This window comes from Cricetulus griseus, chromosome 6, assembly GCF_003668045.3.
Source record: "Cricetulus griseus strain 17A/GY chromosome 6, alternate assembly CriGri-PICRH-1.0, whole genome shotgun sequence".
Classification (NCBI taxonomy): Eukaryota; Metazoa; Chordata; class Mammalia; order Rodentia; family Cricetidae; genus Cricetulus; species Cricetulus griseus.
The window spans coordinates 49,445,570-49,471,441 of record NC_048599.1 but is presented as its reverse complement, the minus strand read 5'-3'; the positions used below and the strand labels follow the sequence as shown (position 1 = coordinate 49,471,441).

Sequence of the window (25,872 nt, the reverse complement as noted above, 5' to 3'; positions counted from 1 at the left end):
CAAAATGGAGGGACCCAGGGTGTGTGGCGGGGGGGAGGGGGGGGCCGGAACAAGAGGAACTACATTTCCCAGCAGGCCGTGGGGTCTGCGACTCCGGCCATTTCCTGCCGGCTGCAAGCGGAGTTGTGGTTCTGGTCTCCGGTCCCGGCTGCGAGTGGCGTCGCCGGTCTCGGCTTGGCAGAAGCATGGATCTCGACGGCCGGTGGCGGAGCCTGCCTAGTGGACCGAGCTTAAAGCACTTAACCGACCCGTCCTATGCGATTCCTCCGGAGCAGCAAAAGGCGGCGTTGCAAGACTTGACGCGGGCGCACGTGGACTCCTTCAACTATGCGGTGCTGGAGGGGCTGAGCCACGCGGTGCAGGTGAGCGGCGCGCCCTCGGCTCCGGAGCCCTACCGGCGGCCCGAGTGGGCCCGGAGGGTCCCAGCGGTTGAGGAGGTGGCCGGGAGGCCGCTGTACGGCTTTAAACAGTGACGTGCACTCACCGTGCAATGCTTTGGGTAGCTCAGAGAGAAAAGCGTTTCGTTGCTACTTGTAGCCGGTTCCCCAGTTAAGAGGCCTCTCAGGTTTGAGTGCTCCTCTTGGTTGTTGATTGTATAGAGAGAGAGGTAGCAGCACCAGCAGGCAGTCAATGCCAGTACTCTTGAGAACTGCCCTAAAATGTAGCGTTTACTGAGTCAGGGGCAGGAGGGAAGTGCGACTAATCCAGGTGTTTAGAAAGCCCACCTTTAGACAAGGTCAAGGAAAGAGGATGGTTCTTCCCTACAGGGGGAGGTTAGGTACAGGGAGAGCCATGTATGTAGTGGACACTACCCTGAGGTTTTGTTGCTGAACAATTGCGTTGTGAGAGATGGGGATGGAGATGCATTGGAGAGCTTTGACTGCCAGATTGAAACTTAAAAGTATGGGAGTCATTTGGAATTCTTTGAATTGCCAGGCTTCAGTCTGAGGGAATAAAATGTAAAAGCTTAGTATGAAGAATGGCGCTAAGAGCATCTGGTTTCCCTGTTCTTGCCCAAGAGCAGCAGTTCTCTCTGTCCTGCTGTATGGAGAAGGTAGACTTGGCTCAGCCTTTTCCCGTATCTGTAGAGCCTGCCCCACAATCAAATGCAAAGGCCCCTAGTGAATGGTTATGTATAGTTAAGTAGTTGGCGAAGTTACCAGTTTGTTGTAGCTTTAGTTGTCCCTTTTAGATGTGTTCCACTGACGTGATAGACATCAGTGAGTATAGACATCGAAGAGTCTTAGTGAAAAGTGCCTTGAAAAATGCAAGTGATTTAGTAGTACGAATTGTATTTCAGGCCATACCTCCCTTTGAATTTGCTTTCAAAGATGAACGAATATCTCTTACTATTGTGGATGCTGTTATCAGTCCACCCTCAGTGCCCAAAGGGACCATCTGCAAAGAGCTCAACGTTTATCCAGCCGAGTGCCGGGGCCGAAGGAGCACCTACCGTGGGAGGCTGACGGTGAGCATTAATGATGTGAGGTGGCTGTACTGCACCATTTTGAGACTCAAGCTAATGTCTTATAAGGTTATAGGAAAGGTCTGCTTTCTTAATGTTGCAACTTAAGGAATTGTATCTTTTGAACCTAACATGTAAAATCAATTCACTATGGCCCTCTTTCTTTTCTTAGAATACTCACTTGTGGGGATGGAGAGATGGCTCAATGGTTAAAGGCACTGACTATTTTTTCAGAGGACTGGGGTTTGGTTCCCAGCACCATGTGGTGGCTCACAACTGCCAGTAACTCCAGTTCCAGCAGATCTGATGCCCTCTTCTGGCCTCCACTGGCCCCAGACACACATCTGGTACATAGATATACAGGAAGGCCAAACATTCATGTACATAAAATAAAAATAAATACATCTAAACATTTAAAAAAATATATTCATTTATTCTTGCAGGTCCAGATAGTCTATTTTTTCTTTTGTTTTCATGTAGGCTGACATCAGCTGGGCAGTGAATGGAGTCCCCAAAGGGGTCATTAAACAGTTTCTTGGCTATGTTCCCATCATGGTAAAGTCTAAACTTTGCAACTTATACAACCTTCCTCCTCAAGCCCTCATTGAGCACCATGAGGAGGCAGAGGTAAGTGCAGGGATCTAGGTGGTGGGGAAACAGGAAGCTTGCCAGTGGAAATCAGTGTTTCTGACTTCTGATTTCTGGCTGTGTCGTATGGAGTGTTGATACTGTGCCTGAGTGCTGTGCATGACTCTTCCTCCCATCTATTGAGGCAGTGGAGAAAGCAGCTATACATTAAATGTTGTTTCTGGCATTGTACTAGGAGGATTTTTCCCCCTAGAAATCGTTTTCTTTTCCCTTTCCCTCCCTCCTCTTCCTCCTTCCCTTTTCCTCTTTCTACTTCCTCTTCCTGAACATGTTTGCTCATCTGAAACACAAGTGTGCCATCAGGCCACACTCCCAACCCAGATCTTCTTTTGTTACCTTTCTTTCTTTCTTTTTGGGTGTTGGGGTAGGGTGGGTCTTGCTATGTAGTCTTGGCTGGCCTGTAACTCACTGTGTGGATCAATCAGGCTGGCCTTTAACTCACAGAGATCCATCTTAATCTGCCGCCTCCCTCCCCCCACAGACACACAGTGCTGGGATTAAAGGTGTTGTACCACCAAGCCTGGCTCTTTCTCAATTTGGCCACGTGTAGAGGTCACAGGATCAGCAGGCAACATCTGAGGAGTTGGTTCTCTTCTTCCATCATGTGGCTCTCAGGGTTTGAACTCAGATCTTCAGGCTCTACAGCAAATATCTTTCCCCACTGAGTGATTTTTCTGGTCCTAATTTTTTGAATTATACATGTTCAGAGGCATACTTACTCACAAAAGTATTGTAGGAACTGTTTTTACTTACAGTAAAATTCCCTGAGCTTATTGAATGACTGACCCATGTCCCTTTTTTTCGTGGTTTCTCCAGCGGTGTGAGGCAGTTCTGGGTTACTGAGCTGAAGTAGTGGGAGTGTGCAGACTCGACCTATTTTTAGGGAGACGGTTGTGCCTGGGAAGAGAGTTTTGGTGTTAGATCAGGATGTGACACTCCAGCCATCCCATTCATTGGTTGTGGGGGCTTCAGTTACCCCAAGCCTCAGTTTGCTGTGGTGAAAACAGGCAGACCCAGGGTTAGGAGGGCTAAGTGCTCCATTAGCAGAGCATCCAGCAGGAAGTGCATATTTGGTATCAAGCAGTTAGCAGCACACTCTTTATTATTAAACGTATTTTCCTGTGTTTATCTAGTCCAGATTTCTAGTCAGCAAAGCTTCCATGCAGTCAACTTTTTTTTTTTTTTAAACTTACCATTTTTATCTTTAGATTTTGGAATAAGTTTTGTTTCAATGGTGGTTGGAAATTGGAATAATTTGGGACAGAGAGACTAGTTTAACTAGTCTAGTTACAAGTCTAGAGACTGTCTAGTTAGAAGGAGTGGCCCTGTTTTCCTGCCTTCCTGTTCTGTGTCTATTGGACTCCGGTTGTGTATCTGACGAGACTTTCTGGAACCTGTACTGTTTCTAGAGATGGGGCGTCCCTTTCACCAATGTGTACCTCTTCATGTGGCTAGAAATAGCTTTGTGTTTACTTTGTCATATACTTTAGTTTAACAGATAATAACCCTGTCTTTGGCAGGAAATGGGAGGTTATTTTATAATCAATGGCATTGAAAAAGTCATCCGAATGTTGATTATGCCTCGGAGAAATTTCCCCATTGCGATGATAAGACCAAAGTGGAAAAGCAGAGGGCTTGGCTACACTCATTTCGGTAAGTTTCAGTGAACATTAGGATGTTGTTTTGGACAACTTGAAAACCATTTTTTAAAGTAGATACAACTATATACAATCTTTTTCCTTTCTCCTCCTCTTCTTTTTTTTTTGTTTGTTTGTTTGTTTTTGTTTTGTTTTTTTGGTGTGGTGGGGGTTGTTAAGACAGGGCTTCTTTGTGTAGCCTTTGCTGTCCTGGAACTGGAACTCATTCTGTAGACCAGCTATCCTCAAACTCACAGAGACCTATCTACCTCCCCGAGTACTGGGATTAAAGGAGTGTGCCACCACTGCCTGGGCTGACTGTACACTATACAGTCTTTAATGTGTTTCTCTTACATGATTTTTATTTGTTTTGCCATAAGCATTCTGTAAGATTCGGGGTGGTGTTGGTTGGGGAAGTATTGATCAAAGTATAGACTTTAAGTTTTGGGCCAAGTACGGGGCTGGGACATGGTTCAGTGGGGAGGTGCTTTCTACAGAGGCATGAGGGATTGAGTCCCCATCACCTACATCTAAAAACAGGAACAGAAGGGTATGGAAGTACACATCTGTAATCTTAGCACCGGAGGGGAGGGAACAGCGGTTCCAGCCAGTTTAGCCAAGAAGAAAGTTCCAGGTTCAGTGAGAGACCCTGTCTCAAAAGAAGCAATTAAGGAAGACATCTGGACACACTCACACACACACACACACACACACACACACACACACACTCTCTCTCTCTCTCTCTCTCTCTCTCTCTCTCTCTCTCTCTCCCTGTGCTTTCAAGGTGGAGAGTACTTCCACCACACATGTGTGAACACACATGTATACTATCTAATGCTAGTGTATAGCACTATGAATGATATCGTTAATAATACTGTGTTAATTATTTAAAATTGGAAAATGGAGTGGATTTTTAAGTGTGTTGATCCCGTATACACGTACATGCACATTTGGTAACTAACTATATGTGGTAATTGATGTTTTAATCAATTTGGTTATGGTAATTGTTATGCAATACCTAATAAACCTGTAGTAAATAGAGAGTACTGTACATTAAAAATGCACTTAGAGGGGCTGGAGAGATGGCTCAGCAGTTTAAAAGCACAGATTTGTCTTCCAAAGAACCTGAGTTCAATCCCCAGCATCCATGTTGGGCAGCTCACAACTGCCTGTACTCCAGCTCCAGAGCTTGACACTTCTGACCTCTGTGGTCATCTGCCCACATGGGAACACATGCACACATATAAGCACACATAATTTAAGATAAATAAAAAAATTTTGTTTAATTTTTAAAAGATGCACTTAGAGCCAAGTATGGTGTTTCACTGAGGCAGGTGGATCTCTGAGATTGAGGGCAGCCTGTTCTACACTGTGAATTCCAGTACAGAACAGTCAGTGCTACATAATAGACCATATCTCAAAAAACAAATTATGTAGAGGCAGGGACTGGTTTGGTGGTAGAGTGCTTTGTAGGTAGAGTTTTTCTGTCCCACAGCCACCCTCAAATAAACATATGAGGCTTATATTAATTATAACTGTTGGACTCATAGCTCAGGCTTATTACTAACCAGCTCTTACAACTTAAATTAACCCATTCTATCAATCTACATTTTGCTATGTGGCTTTTACCTCTATCCCATTTTGAGTATCTGATTCATTCAGCATCTGGCTGATGACTTCCTTCTTCCTCCCAGCATTCTCTCTGTCTCAGGCTCATTCACCCAATCTCTTCCTGCCTATCTATTGGCCAGTCAGCTTTTTATTGACAATGAGAGCATTACATATTTACAATGTACAAAGATTGCTTTACAGCTTGTCTAACCTGCAGAAGTTTCTGGGCTCATGCTTGATGCCACAGAAGTAACAGTGGAGTCAGTGCGCTAACCTGCAAACATAGTAGCTTAGCTTGGCAAGCCTAACTATGCTAGAATACTTATTAACACATTAGCATGCACTTTGGAAAAATCACCTAAAACAAAGCCTGTTTTATGAGCAAGTGTTGATCATCTTGTGCTCATACACAGATTGGCTTTTTGTACACTTGATGAGCTATGAAAACACTGTATTCAAAAACATTGGCACCCCAGGATGTTGACGACTATAATTTGTTTTCCTTTTTGTTCTCCTGGCTGGTTGGGAGCTATGGCTCACTGCTGCTGTCCCAACATTATGAGAAAATACACAGCATTGTTAGCCTAGGGAAAGGTCTCAATTCAAAAAGTGAAATGTAATTTCTAGTGAATGGACATGGCTTATGCACCCTGGTGAAGCTGAAAAATTGCAAGTGGCTGGTGGTAAAGTTGGTGCCATTGTCTGTGTATACCGAATCACTTTAATATGTATAGTGTTTATTACCTAAGAAAAGGAAATATACCCAGAAAGTGATTTCATAGTGAGAACCTTTGTCTGTTTTTAGTCTGGATGACTTCATGTAGTTCTGGTATTGCTTTTGAGGATGAAGGCTGACTTGACTTAGCACTTGTGTCCAAAGACATGTTGGGTCCCCTGGTTTAGACTGCCTTGGCACACCCTCAGGGGACTGGCCTGTGTTCGATGCCTGTGACAGTGCCTGGCATTGTAAGATAGCATATGGCTTCTCTATTAACTTCTGTAATATTATACAATGTATCATTTATAATTGAGATAAAAATCAGACTTTAGTAGTTGCCATGGATACAGCACCTAGGAGAACAGTATCTCAGCATGTCAAAACATGTAGTCATTGGTTCTTTTGCTTTGTTGATGTGAAGTTTGAGTTCTGCTGTTCTCCATCAGGGTGTTAGGTGAGTGACCATCTCTTGACCAGTCCCATATGGTTAGTGTGCATAGGACGTGCGCTCTGCAGGGTGATCCAAGTATAAGGTGTTATGGGACCCAGCTGATGGTAAACTTGGTCAAATTCAGAGCTTCACCCATTTCACAGTGTACCCCAGAAAACATTTGGCAAGGTCTATAGACTTTTTTGATTGCCAGCCTTGGATAATCTGTTTTTGTTTGTTTGGTTGGTTTGGTTTTGTTATTTTGTTTTGTTTGAGGCAGGGTCTCTCTGTGTAGCCCTGGCTGTCCACGAACTCACAGAGCTCTACCTGCCTCTGCCTACCAAGTGCTGGGATTAAAGTCTGTGTCACCATGCTGGGCCTTGGCTAATCTTAACAAGTGGTTTGGCTTTGATTATGATAGTAAAATGATCAGAAGAAAAATGAAACAGCTAGGCCATGACTTCTTGCTGTTTCTTTGACTAGGGGTTTCGATGCACTGTGTGAGAGAAGAACACTCCGCTGTCAATATGAACCTTCACTATGTGGAGAATGGCACAGTTATGCTGAACTTTATTTACCGGAAAGAGCTCTTTTTCCTTCCTTTGGGATTTGTCCTTAAGGTGAGATGAGAGAATAGGCTCATTGGAAACTGCATCCTGTATACGAGTGCATAGTTCTTTTTGTTAAAGTACATGTATATTACCCAAGGTTTTGGGGTGTGTGAAGCTGGAGGTTGCAAGTTCTAGGCCAACTAGGGCAACATACCAAGACTCTGTCTGTCCCACCCCCCATCCCCCACCCCACCATAAACAAAACCTAACCATACATGCTATACGAGTTAGATTAGTCCCTGCTCCATTCTTAAAGTTAGTTGCTTGATATATCAAAAAATATTTTCTTAGAGTCTCTGCAGATGTAGAATTTGAGAGTAGCTTGACTGTATAGGTCACGGTGAAGAGTTTGGAGGTGCTGCTGGCTGGTTGGATGGCTCCACAGGTAAAGCAATTGCCAAGCAAAACTGGCAACCTGAATTAGCCCCCAGAACCCACAGCGGGAGGGAGACCAGGCTCCCAAAACTTGTTACCTCCATATGTGTGCTGTGGCTTGTATACACCTATACACATGCACACACGAGCTCGTGCGTGTGCGCACGCGCGCACATTCTCTCTCTCTCTCTCTCTCTCTCTCTCTCTCTCTCTCTCTCTCTCTCTCTCTCTCATACTCTCATATTCACATTCTCTCCCAAATAAAGAATTTAAAAGTTTAAAATAAATGAAGTGCTTCAGGCACTTGGATTGACCAGGCTTCCAGGGCCCCGTGCTGAGTTGCTGGCTTGCTTGGTGGCTATTGGTAGGAGGTCTCAATTCCTCTTCCCCTTGGGAGTCAGCCCAGAGAATGAGGTAGAGGGCTGTCTGTTTATGACCTAGCCTTGGGAATCTGGCATCTCCTTTTTGCCATATTGGACAGCTCTAATTCAGAATGGAGGAGACGATTCCATTTTTGGACTATCCAGAAGTAGAATCACTGGAACTTTGAAGTTTGGGTGGAAAAAGAATGTTTTTTTTAAAGGGCTAGTTTTAATTGGGTATTAAAAATTACTAGAGGGGAAGATTGTGACTAAGTGAATTAAACCTTTAGTTGTTTAAAAGAAAGCTTTAAAAATATATATACGTATATATATATTTTTCCCTATTCTAGGCACTTGTGAGCTTTTCAGATTATCAGATTTTCCAGGAGCTCATCAAAGGCAAAGAGGAGGACTCTTTCTTTAAGAATTCTGTTTCTCAGATGTTGAGGACTGTGATGGAAGAGGGTTGCTCAACCCAGAAGCAGGTCCTTAACTATCTGGGTGAACGCTTCAGAGTAAAGCTCAGTCTTCCTGAATGGTACCCGAATGAGGAAGCTGCCAAGTTCCTGTTCAAGTATGTGTGCTTTGCAGAGGAGTGGGGAAGGAGTGATGATGGGATTTGTTCTTGTCTTGAAAGTGAGCTTGGGTAGGATGCTGGTCCTAGCAAGGAGGGTGGCTTTGCTTCTATTATTCTGCATTAATTTCAAATTTGCTGCAGTGTCCAAGTAAGACAATGGACACTGGGGATCACTAATGTTGACATTTTGTTAGTTACTGAGATCACTCTGTCTCTACATAGATACACAGTTTCTGTCTGTATCTTTGAAAGTCACAGGCGACATGTGCCTGTGGTTCCCTGCAGCAATGACCCACCCGTCTGTGTTTCCCTGGAGCTGTGACTTTGTCTTATATAACCACTGTGAGCCGAGAACTTGGAATGTGGCCAGTGCAGCTGAGAAAATGAAATCTGTCTTTTAACTGAACTGGAGTAGCCACAGGTTGTTACTAATTGCTACCATATTGCTGCACACAGCTCCAGACTTGCTGGAAAAGCAGTTTGGGGAGTAAGAAATGTTAAGTAGACATGAAATTAGCACCTTGGTCAGTAGGGAACTAAACAGGAGAAGGAGCAGAGTAGCTTTAAGGTTGTTTCTTTTTTTAAAAAAAGATGTATTTATTTATTATGTATACATTTTGCCTCCATATATGCCTGCACACCAGAAGAGGGCACCAGGTCTCATTACAGATGGTTGTGAGCCACCATGTGGTTGCTGGGAATTGAACTCGGGACCTCTGTAGCAGTCAGTGCTCTTAACTGCGGCCAAGCCATCTCTCCAGCCCAGGTTGTTTGTTTCTTTTGCAGTGAGTGTATCTGTATCCACTTGAAATCTGATACTGAGAAGTTTTATCTGCTTTGTCTCATGACCCGGAAGCTCTTTGCTTTAGCCAGAGGAGAGTGCATGGAGGACAACCCCGATAGTTTAGTGAACCAAGAAGTCCTTACCCCCGGCCAGCTCTTCCTGATGTTTCTGAAGGTAAGTGTGTGCTGCAGTCATTGGGTCACTTGTGCCGTGTGATTGGGCACAAGTGTTTTCTGTGTGTTGATAATTTCTAGTGTGGGCATTTTGCATTATCTCCTTTTTGTTTAGCAGTAAGGGACTTAATAAAAGCTCTAGCTTATACATATACTGGGTATTACCTGTATGTATGTGATTTCATGTTTCCATTTAAAACCTGAGGTTCCCACATAAAAGGTAGTGTTTTTTTTTGTTGTTGTTGTTGTTTTTTTTTTTCCTGAGACTTAGTTTTCTTTCCTTCGTCCTTTGTTTTGTTTTTCCTTTCTGAGACAGGGTTTCTCTGTGTAGCTGTGGCTGTCCTGGCACTCATTCTGTAGATCAGGCTGGCCTTAAACTCACAGAAATCCACCTGCCTCTTCTTTCTGAGCACTGGGATTAACGGTGTGCACCACCACCACCCAGCTGACTCAGTTTTCTTAGTATGATTTCAGCTAATGCACTTCTTCAGTTGAATCCATTTTCCTCCAAATGATTTGCACTGTATTTTCCTCATCCATTCCTCTGTTCTTGAACACCTGGGCTGGCTCATAGCTTAGCTGTTGTAAGCAGTGCCGCATTGGTGTGTTAACACTGGTGTGCAAGAATCATTGTGATATATTCACTAATCCTTTGGGACCACCCAGAAGTGATTGGCCAGGTTTTTTATTTTTTAATTTTTGGTTTTTCAAGACAGGGTTTCTCTGTGTAGCTTTGGAGCCTATCCTGGCACTCACTCTGGAGACCAGGCTGGCTTCAAACTCACAGAGATCCGCCTGCTTCTGCCTCCCGAGTGCTGGGATTAAAGGCGTGCGACACCAGTGCCCGGTGGTGGGCCTGTTTTTAGTATTTGAGGAACCATCATACTGATTTCCACAATGGCAGAACTAGTTCATGTTCCCACTAGCAGTGTATCAGGGTGCCCCCTGTCTGTATTCTCTCCATTGTGTCATTTACTTCCTTGATGACTGCCATTCTGATTGGTTGTGATAGAGTCTCACTGTTGTTTCTATGTGCGTTTTCCCAGTGACTGGTGGTGCTGCCCATTTCTTAATGTTTATTACCTGTTTCTACTTCATTTTCTGAAAACTGTGTATGTGAGCCTGATGCGTGTGTCCCTGTTCTTGTGTGTGCACATGTATTCGGGCATTTTTTTTTTTTAAGATAGGGTCTCACTGAACCTGAAGGTCATTGATTTGGTTGAGCTGTGGGTGACCAACAAGCTCCAGGGATCTACCTATTTCTGCCTCATCAGAACTGGGATTACAGGAGGGGGCTACCATGCCCTGCTTTCTGTATATGTGCCAAGCACTCACTGAGTCATCTTTGGCCAATATTTGATTTCTTGTTATTTGGTGTTTTGACAAGGTCTCCCTCTACCAGCTCCGGCTGGCATCTAATTTAAATCCTCTTGTCTGGTCCTTTTTAATATTTTTTTTATATAGTCTCAAGGTAACATCAGATCTTGGTCATGGTCATAGCACTAATGACTAAGCATAAAAGTACATCCTGGGATACCAGTTATTCTTTGTTTTTTTTTGACCTATGTCTTCAAGTTCAACTACTTCCTAAAATCAGTTTGCAACACTTTTTTTTTGTTTGTTTGTTTTGTTTTTCGAGACAGGGTTTCTCTGTGTAGCTTTGGAGCCTATCCTGGCACTCGCTCTAGAGACCAGGCTGGCCTTGAACTCACAGAGATCCGCCTGCCTCTGCCTCCCGAGTACTGGGATTAAAAAGCATGCACCACCAACGCCTGGCTGCAACACTTTTTATTAGTTACTTTTTTGTTGCTTTGACAAAATGCCGGACAGAAACTAACTTAAGGCGGGAAGGATTTATTTGGGCTTGTAGTTGGGGCATATAATGTGTCATAATGGAGAAAAAGTTTCTGGATGTAGTACAGAAATGTAAAATTGGGAGTGAGTCTGGCTCCTGGTGGGCTAGGTCCACTATCTAGATCCCGTGTTCTGGAGGACATGGATGTTGGGAACTGTTTATGTGACCTGCAAGAGCAGTGCACACTCTTAACCACTGAGCAATCTCTAGCCCCAGTAATGAGTCTTCCTCTGTCCCACCAGCCAGCTCCCAAATAATGACACAGAGACTTCTTATTAATTATGAAAGCCTAGCCTTAGCTTAGGCTTATTTCTAACTAACTCTTATAACTTAATCATTTCTATTAATCTACGTGCTGCCATGTGGTTCATGTCTTTTACCTCCCCTCCTGCACTGCCTGCTTCCTCTGCCTCTGACTAGTGACTCCCCCTTTACTTCCCAGACCTCTCTCTGGCTGGAAGTCCCGCCTATACCTCCTGCCTAGCTATTGGCCATTTAGCTTTTCATTAAATCACAGTGGCATATCTTTACACGGTATAATCAAATACCTTGCTACACGCCCCTGATCTAGACTTCCTGTCTCTGTCTTTAGGAATGCCTGACCTTTCAGTTGTACTTTGAAGGTCTGTCTTTTACAACCCTGACTGTGCAAAAGACGCATCCTTTGTTGCATGTGTAAACAATGGGCCTTGATTCTGGATTGTGTAGATTGTGTGGAGGTAGATACAGTACTTGAGATAATTAAGGCGTGCACTACTTTAAATTTAACGTTTGCTTCTTTTAGGAAAAAATGGAAAATTGGCTAGCATCTATTAAAATAGCTTTAGATAAGAGGGCTCAGAAGACCAATGTGTCCATAAACAATGAAAATTTGCTGAAGATATTTAGCATGGGAACAGAGCTAACAAGACCATTTGAATATCTTCTTGCTACTGGGAATCTGCGTTCAAAAACAGGTAAAATTAAGCAAATAGGCCATATTTATATATTTTTTGATTATGTGCCTACTATGATAAAAAAAAAAATGTTGCTGCAGAATTCCAGAGTAAGCTCACCCTCACTGAAGCCAGATTTTATGATTTAGTAAATTTTGACTCATGTCTGCCAACCTGAATTCAGGGTTCAGCAGTGTGTCTTATTTTTGTAAATCAGTGCTGGTAAACAAATGCATTTGGTGACTGCTAGGAAGCAGATGAGCACATTCGTCTGGGGCGGGGTTACCACTGTGATCTGGAAGGGTTTGGATCTGCGCCCCTCCCTAACCCACTTGTATTGGAATGAGCTGGGAAAATAAAAAGGACAACTGGGTTCCCAAAGTCTGCTTTCACTTTAGGGACAGATGCCACTGATTTCTCTTGTTAGCATGCCAGCATGTGCTTGCGTAGCTTCAGGGCTCTCAGACCAATCTAATTCAATTTTTTCCATTTATCAGAACTAATACTGTGTGTTACGAAATTGTGAGTGTGTGTTGGTACTGGGAAATTGAACCCAAGGCCCATTCATATATTAAGCAGATGCTCTTACCACTGAGCTGTATCCCCAGCCCTGAAGTTTTGTCATTTTATCAAAACATTAGAAACAGACAGTTTGGGTTTTTTGACAAAGACTTTGGCTTGTTTTTGAGTAACTTTTTTTAAATTAAGGTCTCGGCTTCCTGCAAGATTCTGGCCTGTGTGTTGTGGCTGACAAGCTGAACTTCATTCGCTATCTCTCCCATTTCCGCTGTGTGCACAGAGGGGCCGACTTTGCCAAGATGAGGACCACCACAGTGCGCAGGCTGCTGCCAGAGTCTTGGGGCTTCCTCTGCCCTGTGCATACCCCAGACGGGGCACCGTGTGGGTTGCTGAACCACTTGACTGCCATATGTGAGGTCGTCACGAAGTTTGTGTACACAGCATCTGTCCCAGCCTTGCTCTGTGGCTTAGGTATGGACACTGAAGGTCCTGCTAGGTTTCATGGCTTTGACCAGCATCAAACACTGAAGTCACTCTCTGGGGCTCAGCAGAGAACTCTCTTTCAGTCCTCCAAGCATGGGTTGGGCTGCTTTCTTGGCTGCTTTCTCATGCATTCTTTGGAGCTAAAGTAAGTTAAATGTCATTAGCGTTGTCCTTTTTTTTTGTAATACAACAAGAGCAAGATATTTAATAGGACAGCCTTAACATTCAAAGTTAGGTGCTGCTGTATAAATTTCTGGGTCACTCTCCTGTGCTCCTGGTAGATCTTTGAATTTCTAAGTAGAAAATTGTTGGTTTGGGGGAGTTCAATTAAAAAGTAGCTTATGCAGTATAGCTGATGCCATAGATCACTGACCTTTGTTCCTGGTAGCATGCAACCACTGTCTCTGCTTGGGGAAAACTCAGTCATTGTTCAGATGTCATCTTTTTGTTTGAGTATTTTCTAATGGTTTATTCCTGGGATTTTCCTGTTGTGATTTAAAAGTGACAGTATTGTATCGTTGTTGGTGTGTGAGTGAGGTCACCAGTGGACTGAGGTTTATGAAATACAGCTTAGGACTCCTAAGGGTCAGGGGGTAGATAGGTGCTTCAAGCAACCAGAAGGACATTGAGTCAAAAGTTGAAAACTTGTTATGTAAAATGTTTCACCCAGCTGGAAAATAACCATTAAGAAAGGACCATGAGAGAAAGCAATAAAGAAATAGTCAAGATTCAGGAGATACAAGCCATCTGTCCATTTGCTGACTGCAAGGCAAAGGATACTTTTGTTCTGTCATTAATTAAAATCAAGCCAAGCATTAGTGGCACAAACCCGCAACCCTAGCTCTTGGGTGGTGAAGGCAGGAGGATTAGGAGTTCAAGGTAAGCCTGGGTTACAGGAGACCCTGTAACCAGGGCCAAAGTCCAGGAGGAAACAAAGAGAAAAGGTTAGAGAGGTAGACAGTACATCATCCCAGTGTGGAGGAAGAGATGGCTTTGAAGAAGAGAGCTGAATAAAAAGACACTAGCCCTGGAGAGCTGGTGTGGCTGACAGGTGAAGCACTGAGTGGTGACCTTTGACACTTGGGAAAATGCTGGTTGTTTCATATGGCAGCTATTATATGTGCAGATGTGGCTTGTCACTTAATGAGTTGCAGCCCTGTGCTGGTGGCACCTACTGAGCTTGGGGTAGGGAGTCTGTAGGGCTGAGTTCTCTCGGGTCAAACCTTGAACTCTGAGCCAGCAGCCTCAGCTTATCTAACTGTCTCTAAGAGGCCTGTAAGAGCCACTCTGCACTTAGGAACACTGGGCAGCACTCAGCACTAAGTGTTTGCATGGCCTTGAACAGACAAGGAAAGATTTGCTTGCAGTCGGAGTGACAAGAGGCAGAGTGTGTGCACCAGGAAAGTCACGTTTGTGCTGTGACCTTTAAAACCCCTGGTATGATTTTGTCAAGCAGGCAAACGTCCAAGAGTGAAATCTGCGGATGAGGAGGATCAATGGTAATGAGATCTTTTCTTGGGAAAGGGTATTCAAGGTACAGGATTTAGGAGTCAGCACATGAAAAGGCTTTCTGTGCAAAGCCTCCCTGGGGCCCACCATCCTCACAGGAGATAAATTCTTGTGTGTCCTTGGTGAAGCTGTTGCCGTATGCACAAGCAATATGAAAGCATTTGTGCTGTACACATGCAACAGTTGGATAGCTGAACTGAGAAAGCAGCCATCGAGTGTCCCCAGGAGCTGGAGATGTTGGATGAAACCTTCTGATGTCATTTTTCTGCTTGTCCCCTCCCCCGCCCCAGGAGTCACCCCAGTGGACGCCACACCTTGTCGACCATACAGTGACTGCTACCCTGTCCTGCTGGATGGTGTCATGGTGGGCTGGGTGGATAAGGAGCTTGCTCCTGACGTTGCAGACACTCTCCGTCGCTTTAAGGTGAGCTTCAGTCTCCGTGGGTTGTCTTGCTTATTTATCTCCTGACCTTTGGTTTCCAGTCCTTTCCTAGTGGATGAGCTGTCCTGGGGATGCTCTGGAGTGGTCAAGCAGTCGGGGGTGATGCTAATTCCAGAGGTGCCTGACTCTTCCTCTGGTGGTGGTAGTCTTGCCTTGTGCGTGGGGTCAGTGACAGACACATGACCTATAAGCATTTATCAGTCCTTTCATTGAGGTCCCTGTCTGCTTATCCATCCAGTTTGACTTCCTAGGAGTGCCACCAGCTGGCTACTGTCACCTTCCCAGCCGAGCATCTTGTTTGTCCTGGGAAGGTGCTAACCTGACCCTCTTAGGTTGATGACTGTATAGTTAGGGTTCTCAGGGGATTTGTGAAAGAGACTTGAAGGCATAGCCCCTTTCCTGGTCACCCACTGATAGGTCAATCTTTGCTGATTTCTTACTGTTCCCTTGGCTGTTCTTTGCTAAGTGGATTGGGACTATGGTGGATATCCTGCACTCACTCTGTAGTCTACACAGGCTTCTAGCCATCCTCCTGCATCAGTTTCCCAGGTAGGTAGGATTACAGACCTATCCAATCAGTTTTTTTTTTTTTTTTAAGATTTTTATTATGTATACCGTGTTCTGCCTGCATGTATGCTTGCAGGCCAGAAGAGGGCACCAGATCTCATTATAGATGGTTGCTGGGAATTGAACTCAGTACTTCTGAGTAGCCAATGCTCTTAACCTCTAAGCCATCTCTCCAGCCCCTGTCAGAATTCTATTCTACTTTTCCTAACCTTACTGCCTCTATTTGAGTCTCTCTTGGTGAGCTGAACATTTTTATCTTGGTTTTATGAGCCAATGATTTTTAATATTTTCTTTATATTATCAGCTCTCTATTAGCATTAATGTTAATTCAATTTGGGGGCCGGTGAGATGGCTCATCAGGTACTGGCACTTGCTGGCCTAGTGACTTGTTCAATCTCCAGATCCCTCAAGTCCCAGGAAACAGCTGGCTTCTGAGGCTTGTCCTCTGCTCCACACTCTGGCACTCACTGACCTGTACACATGCATACAATCAGTTAACGATGAATTCAAGGGCCAGGGAGATAGCTCAGTGGTTAAGAGCACTTGCTGCTCTTTGAAAGGACCTGGGTTCAATTCCCAGCACCATGTGGTAGTTCACAACTGTAACTCCAGTTCTAGGAGATCAGATTCCTTCCTCTGAACTCTGTGGGCACCAGGCACATATGGAGTACATGTATATACACGCAGGAAAACACTCATACACATAAAATTAAATAAATCTAAAAAAATTAAGCAAACAAAGAATTCAGTTTGGTCCAGGCATGATGGCTTACTTGTAATCCTAAGCAAATGAGGGGCTTCAATGGGAGAATAGCCATAACCATCAATTTGGCTTTGATTCTTTCCTCCCTTTTTGGTGTGTCTGTGTGGTGAGCTGTCCCCACTTCACAGATATCAAAGGTGTGCTGTGGCTGGGTTAACTGAGGCTGAAGACTTGCATGGTGGGTTTCAGAACTCAGTGCTGCTGTGGCTGGAATGCTGCCCTTCTGCCGTTTCCTGGTTCAACCTCCCTCTCCCTTCCATCTTTACTGATACCGTACTTAGATCTGGATCCCTTCAGAGTGTATAGGTTTTATAATCTTTTTTAGATTATTGTGGCTTGGGTTTGTATTTTTCCCTTCACTTATGAATATTTTTGGGGGGGTTTTTCGAGACAGCGTTTCTCTGTGTAGCTCTGGAGCCTGTCCTGGCAGTCGCTCTGGAGACCAGGCTGGCCTCGAACTCACAGAGAGATCCGCCTGCCTCTGCCTCCCAAGTGCTGGGATTAAAGGCATGCGCCAATGAATTTTTTAACTGGGTTTTAAGATTTATTTTTGTGCATGCATGCAGTGCCTGTGAAGGCCAGAGGAGGGCGCTGGATCCCTGGAAGTCAAGTTCTCCACAAATATAAGTCACCTGACATGGGTGTTGGGAACTGAACCCTGGCTTCTATGAGAGCAGTAAGTGCTCTTAATCACCAAGCCATTTCTCCAGCCCTGTTTCTTTTTTTGTGTTTTATGATTTAAAAAAAAAATAAAATAAAAAATTGTGTATGTGTTCCTGTTTGTGTTTGGGCATGCACATGTGAGCACAGTGCCTGCCATTATGTACTCTTAGTATGTAGTCATCGAAGCAACCCCATTCTGTTTTGTTTTTTAATTTTCAAATGTAAGACACTTTTCATGTGATTGTTTGAAAAGAAATTCATTAATCCATATTTTAGACATCGGAGAATCAACTTGCCTTTTTTGCCATTTCCCTTGTGGGCTGGGTGAGATTGGGATGGACAGCTGTGGCTTGGGGTTCTGGGTTTATTACCAGGATGATGTAATTTCTTAGATGCTTTCCCTTTCCCATTCTACCTGACTCTGGTGGCAGGGAGGGTGGGGTAAAACATACATTTGTTCTTCATTAAACTCTGTTCTGTTGAAACAGGTGTTGAGAGAAAAGAGAATTCCTCCCTGGATGGAGGTGGCCCTGGTTCCCATGACAGGAAAACCAAGCCTATACCCGGGGTTGTTCCTCTTCACAACTCCCTGCCGGCTGGTGAGGCCTGTGCAGAACTTGGAGCTGGGCAAAGAAGAGCTCATTGGAACTATGGAACAGGTGGGTACCCGCTGGGGTGTGTGCTTATGTAGAACAGTTTTCAGGGACTTGGCTTTCACTTTTAAAAGCATTTGACAGAACATCCAGCTCACTTTTCTGACCCCCATTGCCCAGGACTAAGTAGTTTTAGTGTCTTGCCATACTGTTGGGAACCTGAGGGAGGCTTGGTGCTCACATAACTGCCTGTCCTTCCTGCCCGGTGTTCGTGGTTCCTTGGCACCTGGCTCTGCCCCAGCTGGTGAAGACTGAGGCATCACAGTTGTCGTCCACATCTTTGCCATTGCCAAACTGGAGTTTGTGCCTACTTTAAAAATTTTATTAAAAAGAAAAAAAAAATGAAACTGGAGGTGGTGATGCATTTTAATCCCAGCACTTGGGAGGCAGAGGTAGGTGGATCTTTGAGTTTGAGGCCAGCCTGATCTACAGAGTGAGTTATGGGATAGCCAGAGAAACCCTGTCCAAAATAAATATTTGTCTTCCTCTTTGGCTCTTCACAATTGGACAGGGTAGATAGAGGATGAGATATCCAAGGGGAAAGTGTTGGAGCTCTTAGCAGGCACACACCCTGGGTCTCAACAGCAGCTCCCCATATCAGTAGCCGGCATTCATGATTGGGGAGGGACTCTTTGTGGCCTTGAGCACTAACCCCTGGGAAGCAGCGAGACAGCCACAGTTATTTTATGCCTCTGTCTTCCTTACTCTTGTTTTCCTCCAGCTCTTCATGAACGTTGCCATTTTTGAGGATGAGGTTTTTTCTGGAATTTCCACACACCAGGAGCTCTTCCCTCACAGCCTGCTGAGTGTGATCGCCAACTTCATCCCCTTCTCTGATCATAACCAGAGTCCTCGGAACATGTACCAGTGCCAGATGGGTAAGGTGGGTGGAGGTGGTGGTGGTGGTTGGTACCTGCACACACAAAAAGCGTGTGTAAGTTAAGCTGAAATCATCTCAAACTTGAGAAGTTTCAAGAACAGCATAAAGAATGCCAGCCGGCCAGTCGCCTGTTCTGTTAACATTCTGCTGGCTCATACTTTCCTTTTTCACTTGAAGATTGTAGGCACAGTGCCCCCTCCACACTTCAGTGCATATTCCCAACCATAAGAGCTTTCTTAGTGAGGGATATTTGTCAAAATCAGGAGGTTCCGCATAAATGTGTGAGTACTGCATGCATGTATGTGCAGGTGTCTGCAGAAGCTAGAGACATTCAGTCCTTCTGGAGCTGAGTTATAGTCAGTTGTTAGCCACGGGACATGGATGCTGGGAACTGGACTTAGTTCCTCTGCAAGAGCAGCACACACTCCATATTTTAGTCCTTACTTGATTTGGAGGAGGTGGAGAATCCAAGGCTGGGTCCAGGATCACTTGTGTTCTGCTAGTGCGCACATTTGTGTCCTTTGGTGCAGAAGAGCCCTTTGGCTTGTTTGTGTCGTTCTTCACATTTACATTTTCCAGGAAAATGACTTGAGTTTGTCTGAGATCTTATGCCTTCACTCTTGAGGGGTTCAAGCCATTACAGTTACTCACATAGTTATCACTTCCAGTGCTCTTGAAATTAAAGCTTTTCGGCATTTGCTCCTAACCCCTACAACCTTCCTTGAGCTGATCTTGAATTCAGTATCCTTCAGCAGGGCTGGAGGGATGGCTAAGCAGTTAAGAGCATTGGCTGCTCTTCCAGAGGTTGTGAGTTCAATTCCAGCAACCACATAGTAGCTCACAACCACCTATAGTGGGATCTGATGTCTTCTTCTGGTGTAAAGGCATATGTGCAAATAGAGCGCACATATATACATTAAATAAATAAATCTTAAAAAAAAAAAAAAGAGTTGCCATGGTCATGGTGTCTCTTCACAGCAATAAAAACTGTAACTAAGACAGTGTGTGTGTGTGTGTGTGTGTGTGTGTGTCTGAGTGTGTCTGTGTCTCTGTGTCTCTGTGTCTGTGTCTGTGTGTATGGTGTTCTATGTACACATGTGTGCACGTGGAGACCTGAGGAAGATAGCTGGTGTCCTGCTCTGTTACTGTTTTCTTTATTCCTTTGAGACATGGTTTACTCATTGAGCCTGGAGCTAGGCTACCAGCCAGCCAGCCAGCCCCAGCAACACTCCCAACAGCACTCGGGTTACAGATGCAAATGGCCACTCTGGTTTCCTGTTTCTAATTTTTGATGGATGATCATGTTCACTGACATCATGCTGTCATCTAATGAATTATTGTCTTAGTCTTTAGACTACAATTTCTGGTTTTTTGTTTGTTTGTTTTTGAGGGTTTTGTTTACTGATCACAATGGACATATTTTGCTGTATATATTAAGCTTGCTATAATCGTCATTATATTGATTATATATAATCACATATTCATTATGTTATAATGGGTGATATAAAGTTACCTTTTGCCTGTTCAAACATCTGGATAGTCCCAAGATTGCTATCCATTGAGTGTAGTTTTCTTGGGTGTGGGTTATGTTTACTGTTTGTGTCTCCAGTAATTACTATGTCAACTACTGTGAGTGATAGGGCTTCAAGCTAGGCCTCTCTGAAAGAGCTGATGTTGGTCTTGACTGCTATTTAACTTGGTTCTTAGTCTCAGTCTACTTGGCTCAGTCTCATGCATCATGAGCAATTCATTGCCCACCAAAGGTTTAGACTTAGTGTATGTGCAGAGTGAAGGCTCTCCTCTGTAATCTACCTTCAGAACAGGAAAGAAAGAAAAGAAATGCCCCCTACTTTCCAGTAGCCCCTGTGCTCTGAACTCTGTTCTTCGATTCTTCAAGACAGTAACCAGAGATCTCTAAAATAACTTAAAAACTGAAAACTATACAATTGTTGACTAAAGTGGTTGCTTTGTTTCAAATATAAATTCCTCTCAGTTTCTGACTACTTTCAGCAAATCTCCAGTCTTTGGGCAATGAGTGGTTGGCGAGTGGGCATGTGGACACAGTTGAGACCCTTTGCTTCCTGAATCTTTTTTTTTTTTTTTTAAGATTTATTTATTTGTTATGTGTACAGTGTTCTGTCTGCATGTTGCCTGCAGGCCAGAAGAGGGCACCATATCTCACTACAGATGGTAGTGAGCCACCGTGTGGTTTCTGGGAATTGAATTCAGGACCTCTGGAAGAGCAGCCAGTGCTCTTAACCTCTGAGCCATCTCTCCAGCCCCGCTTCCTGAATCTTATAGTTGAGTGTTGAGGGTGGTCTTGTAAGAGCAGCCCTCCACTCCATTATGTGTTGTATCAGTTATTTGTCCTGTTGCTGCAACAGTGTTTGACAGCCTAATGGAGTGAGTGTCTTAGTCGGTGTTTATTGCTGTGAAGAGACACCCACCACAGCAACTCTTAGAAAAGAAAGCATTTAATTGGGACTGGCTTACAGTTTCAGAGGTTTAGACCATTATCAGCATATCAGGAAGCATGATGACACACAGCAGATATGGTGCTGGAGAAGTCTACTTTCCAATTCACAGGCAGCAGGAAGAAAGCCATTGGGCCTGGCTTGGGCTTTTGAAACCTCAAAGCCTATCCCCAGACACACTTCCTCCAACAAGGCCACACCGCCTAGTCCCTCTCCAGTAGTGCCACTTCCTGATAGCTAAGCATTCAAATATATGAGCCTATGGGGGCCATTCTTACTCAAACCACCACATGAGGAAGGGTTTGTTTTGGCTTACAGTGCCAGGGAATACAGTCTATCATGGCAGCAGGTGCAGGGGGCAGCTGGCACATAGGCACATAGATAGCATCAGCAGTCAGGAAGCCGAGAGCAATCAATCTGTGCATTCTGTTCGCTTTTTCCTTTTCATTCAGTCCATGACTACAGCCCACATTTGGTGTGTCTCTTTCTCAGTTAACCTAGCCCTAGACAATCCTTTATAGACATGTCCAGAGATTTGTTTCTATGTAGGTTCTGCATCTAGTCAAGTCAACAGTTCAGATTAGCCATCATGTATGTATACATTTTTGTTTTTAAAATCATCTTGCTCTGAAAGGATTCTTTGTAAAGTAATCAATACATGTATCTAATTACCTGTAACCCTACATTCTATTACCCAGAATTTTCAAAAATTGACATTTCTGTGTGTATCTCCATGTCTATACTAGTATATATCCTCTGTACCTTTCAATGTTTACATTATATTCCACGGTAAATGATAGTGTTGCTGTGTGTTGCAAGTGTCTGTAAATAGTATCATTAATGCAGTTCTGAACTTCTCTTGCCCAGCATTATTTTCATAGTCTAGGCATATTGATAGAGATTCTCCATTCTCAAAGCTGATGTTAGTCTATAATAAGCAGGGCCACCATGCTTCATGGTGGTGTGTATTCATCCTCTGTGGTGTGCATCTAGTTGTTTCCAGTTTTATGAAGCACATTGAGGATGAGGATTAAAAACAAGATGCAAAGACATTTTTTTCCTCCATAGGTAAGCAGACCATGGGCTTCCCGCTGCTCACTTTTCAAGACCGATCAGATAATAAACTCTACCGTCTTCAGACACCTCAAAGCCCTCTCGTGAGACCATGCATGTATGATTATTACAGCATGGACAACTATCCGATTGGGACAAATGCCATTGTGGCTGTGATCTCCTACACTGGCTATGATATGGAAGACGCCATGGTAAGCGTATTAATTGTAACTCTGCAATCTTTTTCCATTGCTGTTTGTGAACTCTCTTACTATGAAAGCACTGAAGGAATATTTATGTGTCCTCAGGGACATGATAGCAAATACATTTGTTCTTCAAATAGTTCATTTCTGGTCTGAGGCGTACACACTGGGGTAAAGGTTGATATGAGGTCTTGGTGTTTTTGCCTTTTATGTTTGTCTTTGATTATGTCTGAAGTCATTTATGAGTTTGGGTCTTGATAGCATTGCTAATTTGGAAATGCAGTTTTAAAATCAAATGTCAGTCACCCTAAACCAAGTTATTAGTATAATCTTAACTGTTTCTGTTTTGAAAGTTCTTATCTGCGCCCAGTCTTATAAGTTGATTTGATTCTTTGACTCCATAGATTGTGAATAAGGCTTCTTGGGAGCGAGGCTTTGCTCATGGAAGTGTCTACAAGTCTGAGTTCATAGACCTCTCTGAAAAATTTAAGCAAGGAAATGATAATCTTGTGTTTGGAATCAAACCTGGTGACCCACGGGTTATGCAAAAGTTGGACGATGATGGATTGCCATTCATAGGAGCAAAGCTGCAATTTGGTGACCCCTACTACAGCTACCTAAACCTTAACACCGGGGAAGGCTTTGTGGTTTACTATAAGTAAGTTTGGGGACATGTTGGACTGTTGGTTGGTTTGTTAGTGGGAAGTGTGTCATGAGGAGCCCTGATTGGTCTGGAGCACACTGAGTCAACCAACCTGGCCCTGATGTAATGGGTGATCCCCCTGCCTCTCTCTGCCTGTTAAGTGCTGGGATTATATGTCTATGCTGCCACACCTGGCCCCTGTGCTGGTTTTTATAGACTGTTTTGTAGTGAAATTACTGGAGGTCAATCAAGTTGTCTTTTAACAGAAGAAAAGAAAAAAAAATATACACACACACACACACTCTCTCTCTCTCTCTCTCTCTCTCGTTATTGTTTTAAATCTGGCCATTCAGCATTGAGGCACTGGTGGGTTCACTGAAGTGGATGGACTCGAGGAGGCACTGCCTAGTGTCCCAGCGAGAGGCAGAGGGAAAAGCAAACAGCAGTGAGCAGCCCCGCCCCCTTTTGTAAAGCCATTGTCTATTGATGAGGCTCCATCCTCAGGACCTAAACCCCTCCTAAAGGCCTGACTCCTTACACCACAACAGTAGAGGTAGAGCTCAACTTGAGATGGGGTTAACACATCAGACAATGTCGTTAACGGTCATTGCTGAAAGTGAGCACTGTCTGTCACCTTGCCTTCGTGGTAGTTTTCTGTCATTGTTGCCTTCATGAACAGCATTAAGGCTGTTTCCTACCCAAAATACTGGGTTCATTATACGTCTTTCTAAAAATGAGTAATTATCTTAGCTGCTTCTACAGTGATTAAAGATGGCTTCAGTGGGCTTGCCTAGTAGTTTTTCCTGTCGCTGATATTCTCTGAGATGAACATAATTAGTCATCCCAGTCACAAGTAACTTCTAACATCTATTTATATTGGTGAACAGATGGGGGTACATTTACATATACACTTATGGAACGTTATTCATCTCAAACAAAGCTTGGGTAGATTTTGTGTCACACACCTGTGATTCTAGCACATGGAGACAGAGGCAAGAGGATCACTGAAAGCTCTAGGTCATTGTGCTGTGGGCCAGCCAGGGCTAGCCTGGTGAGACTCAACAAACAGAACAAATATCTTGACTTTTTATTTGCTTCCTGCCCCCCAGGAGTAAAGAAAATTGTATTGTGGACAACATCAAAGTGTGTAGTAATGACACGGGCAGTGGGAAATTCAAGTGTATCTGCATCACAATACGAGTCCCTCGGAATCCAACTATTGGAGATAAATTTGCCAGCCGTCACGGACAGAAGGGCATTTTGAGCAGACTGTGGCCAGCTGAGGACATGCCTTTTACAGAGAGCGGGATGGTGCCAGACATTCTGTTTAATCCTCATGGATTTCCCTCCCGTATGACCATTGGTATGTTGATCGAAAGCATGGCTGGAAAGTCTGCAGCCTTGCATGGTCTCTGCCATGATGCAACACCCTTCATCTTCTCTGAGGAGAGCTCAGCCTTAGGGTACTTTGGGGAGATGTTAAAGGCTGCTGGCTACAACTTCTATGGCACCGAGAGATTGTATAGTGGCATCAGCGGGATGGAGCTGGAAGCAGATATTTTCATTGGTGTGGTTTATTACCAGCGCTTACGCCACATGGTGTCAGACAAATTTCAAGTTAGAACGACTGGAGCCAGGGACAAAGTCACCAACCAGCCCATTGGGGGAAGGAACGTCCAGGGTGGAATCCGCTTTGGGGAAATGGAGCGGGATGCTCTGTTGGCACATGGTACATCCTTTCTCCTTCATGATCGGCTCTTCAACTGCTCTGACCGCTCAGTCGCCCACGTTTGTGTGAAATGTGGCAGTTTGCTCTCCCCGCTACTTGAAAAGCCTCCTCCTTCTTGGTCTGCTATGCGCAACAGAAAATACAACTGCACTGTCTGTGGCCGCAGCGACACCATCGACACTGTCTCTGTGCCTTATGTTTTCCGGTATTTTGTAGCTGAGCTGGCAGCTATGAACATCAAAGTGAAACTGGATGTCATTTAACTTGATCCTAACCATCTGAGTTAGGAGATCAGAACGAAAGGTGACTTTAATCAAGTGATGGGTTCACTCTGGGTCTATAGAAAAATCAATACTGAAGCCAAGAACAGGCAGCTGAGAATGCAGGGCTTCTGTGTTCTCAAAACTGCTGAAGTTGGTTTTGGTATGTTTGTTTAAAAATGTTCTTAAGGCTGGAGAGATGGCTCAGCAGTTAAGAGCACTGGCTGCTCTTCCAGAGATCCTGAGTTCAGTTCCCAGCAGTCACATGGTAGCTCACGACCGTGTGTAATGAGATATGGTGTTCTCTTCTGGCATACATGTATAAATAGTTAGACTTAAAAAAATGTTCTTAAGTGTCTTCTTTAAAAAATGATTTATTGATAATAGATCATGCAGGGACACCTCCTTTCCAGGCCCAGGTTCACTGTTCCCTGTCTGTCATCCATCCAGAGCAGGGCAGGATGATAACAGAAAATGAAAGTCATAAATGTATTTTTATTTTTATACACATGTAAACTAAAGCTATTTCATGTATATAATTTGATGGATTATAACATAGGTATAGTCTGTGATGTCATCATGGTCAAGGTAAATAAACATCCGTCATTTCCGGTTTCCTTATGAACCTTTGGATGGTGTGTGTGTGCATGTGTGTTTGAGATCAGTAACTCATAGTGAGATCATCTAAACCTGTCCTTGGTGTCCTCAAGGTTCAGCCATGTCTTAAAATATGGCAGGACTTCCTCCTCTAAGGTTGGATGTATCTGATTAGTGAGTAGCTATGCTCCTTTGCCTTTTTCTATTTTAACCTTTGAGTTTCTTGTGTTTTTTAGGGTTTTGTGTGTGTGCT

At 44.0% G+C, this 25,872-nt stretch overlaps 1 protein-coding gene and 1 long non-coding RNA gene across 3 annotated transcripts; one reads left to right on the top strand and one right to left on the bottom strand.

Moving 5' to 3' along the window:
• The first annotated feature begins 185 nt into the window (after window positions 1–185).
• Polr1b (RNA polymerase I subunit B) lies at window positions 186–25,647 on the top strand. Of its 2 annotated transcripts, none has more exons than XM_027421833.1 (15): window positions 186–362; window positions 1,301–1,468; window positions 1,946–2,092; window positions 3,634–3,766; window positions 6,993–7,129; window positions 8,208–8,431; window positions 9,221–9,392; window positions 12,031–12,202; window positions 12,890–13,171; window positions 14,983–15,116; window positions 17,616–17,786; window positions 18,502–18,658; window positions 22,203–22,399; window positions 22,795–23,048; window positions 24,143–25,647. In XM_027421833.1, the coding sequence occupies exons 1-15, from the start codon at window positions 186–188 to the stop codon at window positions 25,023–25,025; spliced, it is 3,408 nt and encodes a 1,135-aa protein (XP_027277634.1). In that variant the 3' UTR covers window positions 25,026–25,647. The 2 variants fall into 2 exon arrangements, with proteins under 2 accessions (XP_027277634.1, XP_027277635.2); XM_027421834.2 differs by lacking the exon at window positions 186–362 and adding an exon at window positions 1,638–1,845 and having other exon boundaries at window positions 1,327–1,468; window positions 24,143–25,025.
• On the bottom strand, window positions 17,322–19,676 carry LOC118238641. Its single transcript, XR_004770629.1, has 2 exons — window positions 19,105–19,676; window positions 17,322–18,693 (listed from the first exon to the last, which is right to left on the bottom strand). It is a non-coding gene; the product is annotated as an uncharacterized LOC118238641 (long non-coding RNA).
• Window positions 25,648–25,872: the final 225 nt, after the last annotated feature.

Excerpts from the sequence above, each read along its gene's own strand:
- Polr1b (XM_027421833.1), top strand. The coding sequence starts at position 186 with ATGGATCTCGACGGCCGGTGGCGGAGCCTGCCTAGTGGACCGAGCTTA. Across the intron at positions 363-1,300 it reads GGCTGAGCCACGCGGTGCAG|GCCATACCTCCCTTTGAATT; the intron begins GTGAGCGGCGCG and ends ATTGTATTTCAG. Across the intron at positions 7,130-8,207 it reads CTTTGGGATTTGTCCTTAAG|GCACTTGTGAGCTTTTCAGA; the intron begins GTGAGATGAGAG and ends TCCCTATTCTAG.